Source organism: Hirundo rustica, chromosome 2 (genome assembly GCF_015227805.2).
Source record: "Hirundo rustica isolate bHirRus1 chromosome 2, bHirRus1.pri.v3, whole genome shotgun sequence".
Classification (NCBI taxonomy): Eukaryota; Metazoa; Chordata; class Aves; order Passeriformes; family Hirundinidae; genus Hirundo; species Hirundo rustica.
The window spans coordinates 47,189,010-47,201,223 of record NC_053451.1 but is presented as its reverse complement, the minus strand read 5'-3'; the positions used below and the strand labels follow the sequence as shown (position 1 = coordinate 47,201,223).

The 12,214-nt window shown below is 43.1% G+C and overlaps 1 protein-coding gene across 3 annotated transcripts in view; it reads right to left on the bottom strand.

The window, feature by feature from the left end:
* The window catches only part of CDK8 (cyclin dependent kinase 8), a 74,200-nt gene extending 64,261 nt beyond the window's left edge, over positions 1–9,939 (bottom strand). For all 3 annotated transcript variants that reach the window (XM_040055855.1, XM_040055856.2, XM_040055857.2), the window contains exon 1: positions 9,789–9,939. In XM_040055855.1, the coding sequence (XP_039911789.1) occupies positions 9,789–9,916 (128 nt within the window). In that variant the 5' untranslated portion in view covers positions 9,917–9,939. The remainder of the gene's footprint in view (positions 1–9,788) is intronic.
* Between the last annotated feature and the right edge of the window lie 2,275 nt (positions 9,940–12,214).

The following is a 12,214-nucleotide window of genomic DNA, read 5'->3' as shown; positions in this document are numbered from 1 at the left end:
CTCAAACGGGAAGCCTCAACACACAGAAGTTAGCAATCCATTCACAAGTAGCCTAACAAAAAATTGTTACTATGAATAAAGCTAGGGCTGTAATCCCGCATGTGCTATTATGGGTCTTGACAAGGTCTCAGAAACCATTTGTTGAGCCTCGGAGGAGACAAGAGAGAACAGCAGGCTAGGCAGCCAGAACACAAAACCCTCCTGAATGGTTATCAGCCCGCACGTAGCAGTAACACGCAGCATTGCTTGCCAACCTCACAAAGAAAAAATGGGGGACGGTGGGGGGGGAGAGGAGCAGGAGAGCCACAGCACTGGTGGGAGGAAGCCTGAAACTGAAACTTTATTCCCATCCACTCACACAACACAGGCTTCTCTATTCTAAGCTCGAGACTGCTTTACAGGAGAAGGCTAACAAAGAAAAGCAAGCCTTTTATTTAGCAGCAAAGTATCTCGACGCTCCCGCCTCAGCTCCATTACTTTACTGGAACAAGCCTAGATACGTTTTAGCTGTTTTGAACCTTAAAGAACAATTCCAAGCCTTAAATTAAGAGAGGATGAACTGATTAGCATCATGTACATAAAGGCACGATCCAGAACTGAGTATTTTATAGTATTACAAAACTGCTGGCTTTGTTAATATTTTAAACAAGCATAAAAGAAAGAGAGCCAGTTACATAGTGATTAAACATAATCTTCATATTCTCACTCAGATTCAAAATGACAATTCTGAATGCTTCCCTTCTGCACAGGCCCTCTTGTTGTATTCAAATGTTTAAGATCTGGAAGTTCCTCTTCCCCCAAGAAACATCCAAAAAACCAAAATATTTTAACCTCAAATAACTTGAGCTGAACAAATCTAAGATTCTTCATGGCAACAGACAGGCAGAAGACACGCAGATTATCACCTCTGTACAACAGATTACTCACCTCACCCTAGAAGGCAACCCTAGCTGCAAGTATGCTTCCAATCTGAACTCGCATTTAGTTCGTGGATAATTCCACAATAAAGCATACAACCTCCTCCTTGGGGAGGAGAACAAATAAATCAGGTTTCATAAATGCCATCACATATATACTGTGCAAGATAAAAGCTACAACCAGAACTAGCACAGCCTGTGTGAATTTAAGACAGCAAGGCTGCCAACTCCATCATCAATTTTCCAGTATTTCAAAAGCAGCTAGAACCTCAGGTATCTTAATGGAGGGACTCCGTAAAGACACAGAATTCTTTGGGGTTTTAGCAGTTTTAGAAACACAGAGGTTATTAGTATGTGTAGCTATAAAATCAGTAATTTTTTCTTATGGTTAAAGGATGTCCTGATGGATTTGAAGAAGTACTTGAAAGCTGTATTTTCCACAGAACCATTATCACATGCAGAGACCACAAACAGTTTTGCTTAAACATCAGCAAAAATGTTAGGAAATACATCTGGATATTCATCTGCTTCACATTATTCTTTTAGAATCTGCAAAGGCCAGTAAGCATTCTGCAGAAGCATGAAAGGTGTTAAAACCTCACCACACTCATCCCCCAATGCAAGGGAGACGCCACCCCATTTTCTTCTGTTTTATTTATTTATTTTAAATCCTGCAGAAAAAGAAAATCATCACATATGAGGAAACACTTTCTCAAAATCTCCTTTCAACCTGCTGACTGAAGAACGGCTACTGCACTGCCAACTATCTTCCCACTGAGTACTTATCACTTCCTTATCCACCTGAACTTTTGTTTTCAAAGTACTTTTCTTCAAATGCACAAAATTACAAAATTAAATTCTTCCTTACTTCTACCATTTTATTCCTGATTTCAGACTTCAAATGTAAGGGGCTCTTTCTAGACCAAGTAGTCTAGGGGGTTTTCCATAATTTCTATACAAATTCTAAAAACTTAGTACAGGAAACCAGAGCTGCAGTTATTTGTCATCCTGGGCCGAGAGACCCCAGAGCCCGGACTCACCTCTCCCACCCTACCCATCCTCTGAGACCAGAAACCCAGTGCAACTCCACAACGGTCACTGATCAGACCCAGGGAAGTTGCAACTCCATTTTTCTTCCTGTCTTCAGACCGTTTGTTAATACAATACTGTCACAGTCCACTAGCTGTACAAGATGCTCTCCCATGCAGAGGTACAATGCCCAAGCTCTGAGTTCCTGAACCCTGGAGAGCCTCTCCATCTCCTCTTTCACCTTCACCCAAAGACCAGTTTAGCTCCAGGTTCATCTCCCCTTCAGTCACAATGCGTTTTTTTTCAGAGTACCAAACACACATCTTAACCTAAAAGAGCCTATCATAAATAGAGAGTTTTCTTATGTATGTAGAAGTCTAGAAGGAAAATAACTATTTGGGAAACTTCAAATGTCTGTCTGTAACCAATGCCATTAAAAAAAAAAAAAAATTAATGATTTTTTTATACTTCCCAAGAAGACACTACCAAACCACGCAATTACTTATGATCCTCACTTCACCCACCCCTAATCAGCAGTACTCTGTAACAGCACCACTGCAACAAATAATGATCACATTTTTGATGCTTCCAAGGCAGCCATGAAAGGAAACCAGCGAAGTCTACCTATCACTCCTATTACAGACTCTTGTAGAAAATTCAGATTAATATCACACTTCAAAATTAAAGGCTTATCCTCTGGAACTAAGAGCCAGAGGCAACCTTCAAAAACAGGCTGTATGGCAAAAATATAGCAAACATTTTACTCTAGGAGAAAAAAAAAAAATAGCACACCAGGCAAATGGCATAGACCAAAGATAGCACTCTTGGCCAGGACAAAACAAAGGAGATTCTGAGAGATGCATGAAGTATCTCCTTTTGGGGGCTGGAGCCCATGATTTCTGCTAAAAAAAGATACTGGTTTGCCAGTTGTTAGGATCAACACTCATGACCTTACTTTCCTATTCTCGCTAAACAAATTTTATGTTTAAATCTAAAAAAAAGAAAATGAAATGCCACTACAGCCTTCTGGAACCAGAGCTGCACATGACAGTATTAACCACAGCAGAAGTGGGAAGACACAGTCCACAAGCAGCCTGTGCGCTGCCTCACATCCTCAGTTCATCTAAACACAGCTCCCCAGTCTCCACTCCACATACTCACAACTCCACACAGATAAGGATCCATAGGAGAAAGAATACTGTTCCAAAGACAGTTGATAGGTGAACAAAAAAATAACAGAAACAAATCAATATTTTGTTAGAAGGTGCTGCTACCCAGACCTTTACAATTCATGTCAATTTTCATTGTCCTGATACTTGTCCATGGAATATTATTCTGGTGAAAAGTCAGGAGCACCTCTGTATTAACTGGCTATTCAGAATTATCTGCTTCTATGACTACTTCAGGTGCACCAGTGAACGGCTTAGAAGTCAGTAGAACTCAATAAAGAGCCAGATTTTTAGAACCAGCTTGATACAGTGGCATGACAATCACCTTTTAATGGCAAAATGGACATATCTGTAATTTATGCGTCCTGTGAAATACATTGGCAGGTTGGTTGTTTCTGCACACTGCTGGAGTACAACCTTGCCATACACAAATCCAGGCCCCTCTACCTTCAACCACACTAAAGGTAAGTTATTTGTAAGAATCAAGAAATTTTTCAGTTTCTGGTACAACAGTTGGCAAATTACAGCTCTTCAGAGTCCAATGGTAATAAATGGCATTGCCACTGTTTTGTGCTTAGTTATTTTTAACAACCAAAAGATACAAAGCCTTTGAAAATACTTTTAAAACAGAAAAATCAAAGAACATGCAAAATCTAGAGTGAGCATACTACCTCACTGTCATTTGGCCAAAAGCAGTGCTCTCTGATAACATGCTCAGGTGTATAATCAGCACCCTCAAAAAGTATCCCCTATTCACTAATGGGAAATTGCATACAGCAGTCCATGCCTGCACTATTTACATATGTTATTGTAATTTCTAAGTCCAGAATCAAACTACACGGAGACCTTTGGTGTTTTCCTTTGTTGTTTCGCAACGCTACTTTCATAGCCTCTTCTTTCTACTTGTCAAAGGCTTCAGGCAGGAATGAAACACTAACTCACCTTTGCTGCAGGGTATGAAAATAAATCAAGACATCTGTGACAAGATAACAAAAGATCACACCAAATAAGGTCCAAAGACCACAACAGGACACTCTCAACCACATGACCTTAAAAACCTACAAAGCCTGGAGCCATGTAATTGGGTGAGAAGGGGAGGAAGAAGACGGAAGACAGTTAAAAGAGTGGTTTACCAGAAAAATGTAAGAGCATAAACTTTATGCAATATGGCATGCCTGCCTCATTATGCAGATATAGTTTAATTAGGAACTTTGTAACTACTGTGGTGAAGGATCCAAAAGAGACTCAGGGCATATAGTTTAAGAAGATAATACCACATATTACATACATAAATAAAGTTTGTGGCATTTAGAAATTCCACACCGTTGTTGACAGGAGTCAGAAGCCAAAGGCTTGCATGCCAGCTCTGCGGCTCTCACCATCTGCCTGCAATCTCCACCAACTGCTTCAGGTCAAAACAGTTGAAACCAACACACAAACATTCAGCCAAAAAAAAAACCCAACAAAATCACCACTGAGAAGACAAGAGTTGTCTGGAAATTTATAGTGAAAACTAATAGCATGACGCTCATGACATAACTCCTGTAAAGGCTCCATACAGAACCAATCCAAAAGCTCCAAGCCCAGCCCTATTGTTCCACTTCTCATAAAGAAAAATTTTGACTCATTACCTCTACTTGTGGCACTCCCAAACTCTATGTACCTCTCACTAAACATCAGTTTGATATAGACCTTGGCAAAGTGATTACTTCTGATGTAACTCAATCAATACACATCCACAAACACAGACAGACTGGAACTAATCTGTTAACCACCTTATGAAGGACCAGAAAGTGGTTTAGTGTTTAAAAAAAAAAAAAAAAAAAAATCAAAAAACCACCAAAACTCAGAATTCCTGAAGTAAACAAAAGCAGGCTCCTCTGCATGCATTACAGAGCTTGGCCTGATCTCTAAGTGAGCAGCTTAACTTCTACAGTTACAACAGGCAGAAGTGGCTGTTTTTGACAACATTACACAACAGATACTATGCTCTTATCTTTTCCCTTTGACAATAGGCTATGCAGTTTATCTACACTGCATTAAAACATTTTCTTTATGTTTTCCAAAAGCATTCCAGGTCATCCATCTTCAAACGCTGTGAAACAAGAACAGCACAAGAATCTTGCACATTACTCAATCCATTCCTTATTTTATCTAGCTTAAACAGTTCTGCCTTCTCTATTTTCCAAGACAAATACTCCTCATCTCTTCAGTTTCTCTTTATACCAGAGTTTGTGAGAGAGAATCAAAATTATTGCAGTATCTTTTTAACTGGCAGGTAGAAACTATGATGCGTCTTATAGAGATTATGCAACCCAATAACTTACTGAACATCTACCAGATTTCCACCATTGTGCTTCTTTTACAACTCATACAGACCCTCAAGGGGGGAAAAAAGTAGATCAGATTTGACTGCTTGAAGCATGCAAGATGTATTTTCATCATGCCACTTAAAATGTGTCAGTAGGTTCAAATTAAACAATCTGTTCTCCCACCTACAGCAATACTCCTAAGTAAAGAGCTGAAATTACAAAAACAAAAAAAAATTCCAATTCCACTTGCGTTTGGGACCAACATCACTTCTCACAGTTCCCGACAACTAGGAGAGTAATAGTTTGCTTAGTGTTGGTTTCAGTCTCACCAATCAAGTCTCTTTCCAACAGATTAGCAAAGTTTTCAATAAAGTACCGGGGGACATTTCTACAGTTCAAGACCCTCAATCATGTAATTTTTTTGCTGTTGTAATTAAAAAGTTAGATAGTCCCCGACAGAGACACTCAATAGTTTCTTATGGTCATCTAAGCCACATCCAATAAACAGGAAAAATTATCTGGAAACACTCCAAATTGCCACTGAAACAGTCAGCCTTACTCCACAGAATAGGCTTCTCTCAGATTTCTGACTATAGCTGTATCATAAAAAGGGAGAGGAGAGCAAAGAAAGCAGTGGAAGACCAATCCCAGTAAACCTGGGCACATCACTTTGACATTACCATGTGCTCAGCACATGGCGCCAGTCCCCCAGGAGGGGCTGTACCTTGTGTGCTGCACACAAGCTGGGCATTCAGGCTTGCACAGGAGACCCCAGTGTCCTGCCATCTCAGTCTGCCAGGTACTGGCCCTCAGCTCCTAGTGAGCTGCATAGAAAAAAGAGTAAAAAACAACAGATCTGCACGTCAGTTCACCAAACAAATCTGCTGGTGTATTTTCCAAGTCCAGCATAAGTCAAATAGGTCAGTTTAATAGCTGGGTTGAGCAGTGTTCCTGAGGCACATAAGGCAACTTTTATGCAGGAAATAACTGACATTTTCTGGACAAAATTTTTTTAAAAAAAGTGAACTGTCCTACAAACACTAGAGATGAGCAACAGTTCCCTTATCTGAAGACTGATGCTCAACATGCCTGTGTTCCCTTCCCAGTGTATGCCATTAGAGTCAAATGCCTTCTTGTACACCTTTCTGCTATAAAAATATACCCCATTAGAGTCAAATGCTTCTTTGTACACCCTTCTGCTATAAAAATAAACCCCATCAATTCACAGACTCTGTTCTAAGCAGGTTTTCGAGCCCACTGCAGGTACTGCACTGATGAAAGACACCACCATGCAATAAAAAGTCAGGAAGATTCAACCACATAGACAGACCACAAACTTAAAATAAAAGAGATTAAAATAAAAACTTCAGAATACCATTTTGCTGCAGGCAGTGCACCAGGTTGAGCTCAATTATGATGCCTGACATTGTAACTCAGCTGATCTGGTGTTCAGTTTGGGTCAAGTTTAGCAGTTAATATGTGACAAACCTCTAGGGAGCTGTACCTGGTGATCCTCTGAGATGGACCAGTAGAGACCCCAAGCCTCACCTTGTGGCAAAGGGCACTGCAGGGCTGGACGGGCTTTTTTCTTGGAGCAAGACATGAAAGAAACCCCGGTTACACCCCCATCTGGTTACCAGCACACATACTACAGGACATCTCCCCTCCATTAGAAGGATTCTCACTCCATCGACATTCCTGAAAGACTGTCCTCTAAAACATTCCTGTGTAGTTCCAATGATGCAATTAACTTCCTAGGGCTAGGATACACAGGTGCTATCTAGTTTTCAATTGCCTTACTGCACCTCAGAGGCAGCTGTAAAACCTGTAAAGCAGTAAAACAAAAAAAATTGTACTACAGACACTGCTCCTAGTATTCTTGAATGGGGTTTTTTATCACCAAGGGCCTTAGAAGACACATTTGCACAAACTGAATTACTAGAATTTATTTCTTTTTTGTGATCCTTCTATCTTTTAGTCATCCATTGTAGAAAACGTTATTTAAGAAAAAGCTGAATCAATATTGTTAAGAAAATATTTGCAGTCCTGCAGCCCACTCTTAAAAGTACCCTAAAAATTACCCTGCATATCTTAGAAGATTTGTGCTATTTAAATTAAGAATTAGAATCAAGTAACAAAGTTTAAAGAATGCTTATAAGCTCAAGGGAAATACAAAAAAAGAAGGTTTGAGCTGTATAGATACTAGAAACAACTAAAAAGAATGATTGATCCATCACTACTTACCATTTGGGGAATACCATAACAATGCAAGAGTATTTTTTGAATATACGCATATGCTAATATACAAATACCAAACTCCGTTGCAGGTACTCCCCACCACAAGACCTAACACCCATCCCTCTATTACCACAGCTTCAGGAACACTAAACGTTATTACTAAATGTTATTATTTGCTTCTTTAATTTAACTGAGTCCCTCTGGATAAAGGGATGTAAACGAAACCTTCAATCCTAATTCCACCCTTGCAATTTAAGATAACATATGTACAAATATACTACAAGTTACAAAAGCATCTATGGATGCTTCTATTTTACGTATTTTAGTGACTGTCCAAAGGCAGTTACACAGAATATTTACAAGTTTTCAGAAATCAGAAAGGCAAATGGGAAGTATTACAGAAAGGGATGGGAAACAAGGCATTAAATGAACAACAAAGCAAAGAAACAAGGAGACGATATGCATTGCTTATCTCTTCTTTTCCCCCAAACTTTAATCAAATACCATACCTTGCTTTCCCACTCACCAACGAGAGCGAAGATTTAAAAATATATACATCATACCGTAAAACCACCTTTGAGCAACTATCCATTTTTAAAGCAAACAACTCTATTTTTTCCCCTGAAATTTCTCAAAATGGCACTACCACCAGCATTTTTAAATACTCTCTCCCAAACAGCATCAAGCAAAACGACAATTTCACCAAAAATGCTTCAGCGGTATGACATGCTGAATTCCCTACACATTGCTGCAGTCCAAGATGCTGAAGAGCTGCAAAGCTGCTTGACATAAACATTAGAAATGTAGTCGTATCTTTCAGTACCTCAACTTATTTTTCATATTACAGATCTCTGTATGGGCACAGAAACCAGGGCTGGCTGTATCAGCAGCATTGGTACCTGCATATAAGGAGACTTGATGCAACAGCTTATCGCTCTTACGACTATCTTTCTTTTTTTCTTGCCCTCCCAGAATAGAAACAATTCGGGCAGGATAAGAATTTTTCCTACTAACAGCTGGAAGGATCCAAATATAAAAGTTGTGCAAAAAAAGCAGTTACCCAACTCCTACCATCAAACAATATTAAGGCTGAAATAACAGTGCTGCAATTAATATCAGCATCATTAACACAGAGACAAGACAAGTTGCAACCATTTTCATTACAACTGTTCTTTAGGTAATAGCCAGAGCATTCCCTTCTCGAATCAAGAGCTTATGCAAACACAACCAGATCGTTTTTTGGCCATGACTGACCACTGCCTGCTTTAAAAGTTTATTTATTCAATGTAAAAATAATAGCCAGACTTTTAAAATGCAGCTTATTTGAATGACAGCATACAGAGCACCACCGCGGTGAGACTTTAAGAGAAAGAGTAGATGCAATTCAAAATTTAGGACCTGCTACAGGAACAACCCGTGCCTCTCCCGTTTCTACTGCTCCCTACTTCCTATTGTTCCGCTGTTCAGCAAGTGATGCCATGTCACGGACGGGGGAAACCTAAGTGACAGTCTCATTATATCTTTCTTTAAAATGTTTATGCCAAGAAATTAATTTACTCAGTTCTATACCAAGAACTGGTCATACACAAAAGGGGGTTCAAAGCATTCTAAAGCCCCAAAAGCACGAGCAGACTTTGCCTTCTGAAGCAGCCAGCAAGACGACCCAAAATGGTGACTACAAGTAATAAATCATATTAAAAAAAGCCATTGTTAAAAAACCACACCAAACAACAACAAAAAACCCCGTTCTATGAAGCCGATGGTCAGGCTGAACGGTATAAGCGCCCACTGATTCACTCACAACGAGAATCCATTAAGGGAACGGTTTTCCTCGGGAACAAAATTTGTTTCTCCAAGCACACCCGTAGCGAAACGCGGCTCCGGCACAGCGCTGAGTGGCTGCGGACGCTCGCAGCGACCCAGGGGGAAGCAGGCGCCAGCCGGCCGGGCTAACGCGGGGCTCACCGGGCGGGGATCAGGCAGGGCCGGAGAAAGGGCGGCATTAACGCGGGGAAAGGCGGGGGACGGACACACGAGCCTGTAGCAGAAGGCGGCCGGGGGAAGGAGGGCGCGGGCGGGCCGGGGGTCCCGCGGGGAGCCGCGCCGCTCGCTCGCTCACTCACCCGTCCTTGCGCTTGGCTTTGTAGACGTGCCCGTAGGTGCCCCTGCCCACCTTGCAGCCCTCGTACTCGAAGAGGTCCTCCACCCGCTCGCGCTCCCCGGTCAGCTTCACCTTGAAGTCATAGTCCATCTTGGGCGCCCGCCGCGACCCGCCGCCGCCGCCCCCGGCAGCCGCGCCCCGCCCCGCCGCACACACCGGGCGGCGGTAGCAGCAGCAGCAGGAGGAGGAGAAGGAGGAGGCCCCCGCGCCGCCCCGCGGAACATCCAGCGGCGGGGCTGCTCCCTTCGCTCCGAGCCCCAACCCCCGGCGCTCCCTCCCTCCCTGCCTTCGCCCCACGCCAGGAGCGGCACCGCCGCCGGTCCCCGAGCGGGCTCTCGGGGCCGCGCCCACGCGCGCTGCCGCAAACGGACGTCGCAAACCGCGGGCACCTCCCCGGCCGCGGGCAGCGCACCACGTGGAAGGGGCCGTCCCGGCGTGCCTTGCGAGCGCAGCCGCACGCCGGGAGGTGTAGTGCAGGCGGAGGGAGGCCGGGCCGCGTTGTATGCCGGGAGGTGTAGTTCCTGGGCAGGGCACGGGGCCCGCTATCAATAGCCGCCGCGACCAGCGCTAGGTCCCTGCCCGGGGCCTTGGCTACGGTGAATGTCGCGGTCCCCGGCTCGATCCAGGCTGATGATGGCATACACAGCTGGTCTCTGCTCTGAGCATCTCTTAGCATCGTTGTAATTAAGACAATTTCACGGCGGTGAACATGGATGAAATCAGAGTATCGCAGAATATTTTGAGTTGGAAGGGATCCGTTAGGTTCATCGAGTCCAGCTCCTGGCCCTGCACAGCACAATCCCCGAGAGTCACAGCATGCACCTGAGAGCATTGTCCAAACAGATCTTGAGCTATGCCAGGCTCGGTGCTGTGACAGCTTCCCTGGGGAGCCTGTTCCAGTGCCCAACCAGCCTCTGGGTGAAGAACCTTTTTCTAATATCCAGTCTAAACCTCCTCTAACACAACTTCAGGCCATTCCCTCGGGTCCTGTCCCTGGTCACCCCAGAGAAGAGATCAGTGCCTGCTCCCCTTTCTTCCTCCAGACTGCAATTAGGTCCCCCTCCAGTCTCCCCTGCTCCAGGCTGAACAGACCAAGTGAGCTTAAGCCACTCCACCATCTTGGTTGCCTTGCTTTGGACACTTTCTAATAGGTATCTTTCTTATATTGCGGTGCCCCAGGCTGCTCACAGCACTCAAGACACAGATGGGTGTCACAGTGCTGACAAACCTTCTCTGTGTTGCTGCTGAGATCAGTTGGGATGTATTACAAAAATGGTTACGTTTAGCAAGGCCCTTGTTTGTGACTCAATAACTGGGCGTCTCCTGATTCCTCTCCAGAGCCAGAGTTACCCACCCAGCACCAAGTCAGATGGTAGTTTTGTAGAACAGGCAGCTTGGAACTAAATAAAGCTACAGAAATCTTTTTACTTACAGGCCAGCTTTTGGCAGTTTTAATAGTCATGCAAACAAGCTTCACATTTCATGTCAAGAAGGCGGTGCATTAAGAAACTAAGTGGACACTCAAATCCCTTAACTTAGAGACATCATAGAATGTGGGGGCTCCTGAAAAAAGAAACAACATATTCTGGAATGATATGCAATAATTTTCAATTATAAATCTCAATTTTCATTTACACATTAGCACTAATCCCTGAAAATTTGGATAGGATTGTGCCTTCTTCCCGAACTGGCATCATTCAATCAGACTCATGTCAGATGCCCACAGCTGGACTTTCAGTATGTTGCTATGTAGTTGTTAGGGATATTATGTATGTTGAATAAAGCAATTAGGCATGTGTTAAAATAAGGGAGTGCAATTGAGAGAAGCAGAAAAATTACACTTTATTTGCCCAGCAACTCAACTAAATTTTACAAGAACATTGCCCAGCACCTCACTACACCAACCAAACAGAAGCAGGTCAGGGCAGCCCAGCAGAGATCAAACAGTTTGGAAGATGCCATCCACCTCACAAAGTTCATCCATCTAAGCCCCATCTCTGCTTTCAGGGACACTTGGCGTTGGGGACTTTCAGGGACAGTAACGGACCAAGCTTGCATGGCCAAACCCATCATGTACAGTACCTCTGGCCTGCTCGCTACCCTCAGTACTATCAGCAGTGGAGGTAGCAATAACCACACTTCTGTAACTTTGTACTCTTCTTTGAGTTGTTAATCCCTTTTTTGTGGAAGCAATGAACATCCAAACTCCTCCACATGGTTCCAACTACTGCATGGTAATTAATGGCTGGCATTGGTCCATCCCAAGCTGAAACATTGCATGTTGTGGAAGACAAACAATGTCTGCTTAGAAAGGAAGGAGATGAAGGGAAACAAGAACAGACAATCCAGACTCATTTTCTGACAACCTGTGCTATGTTTCACACTTGC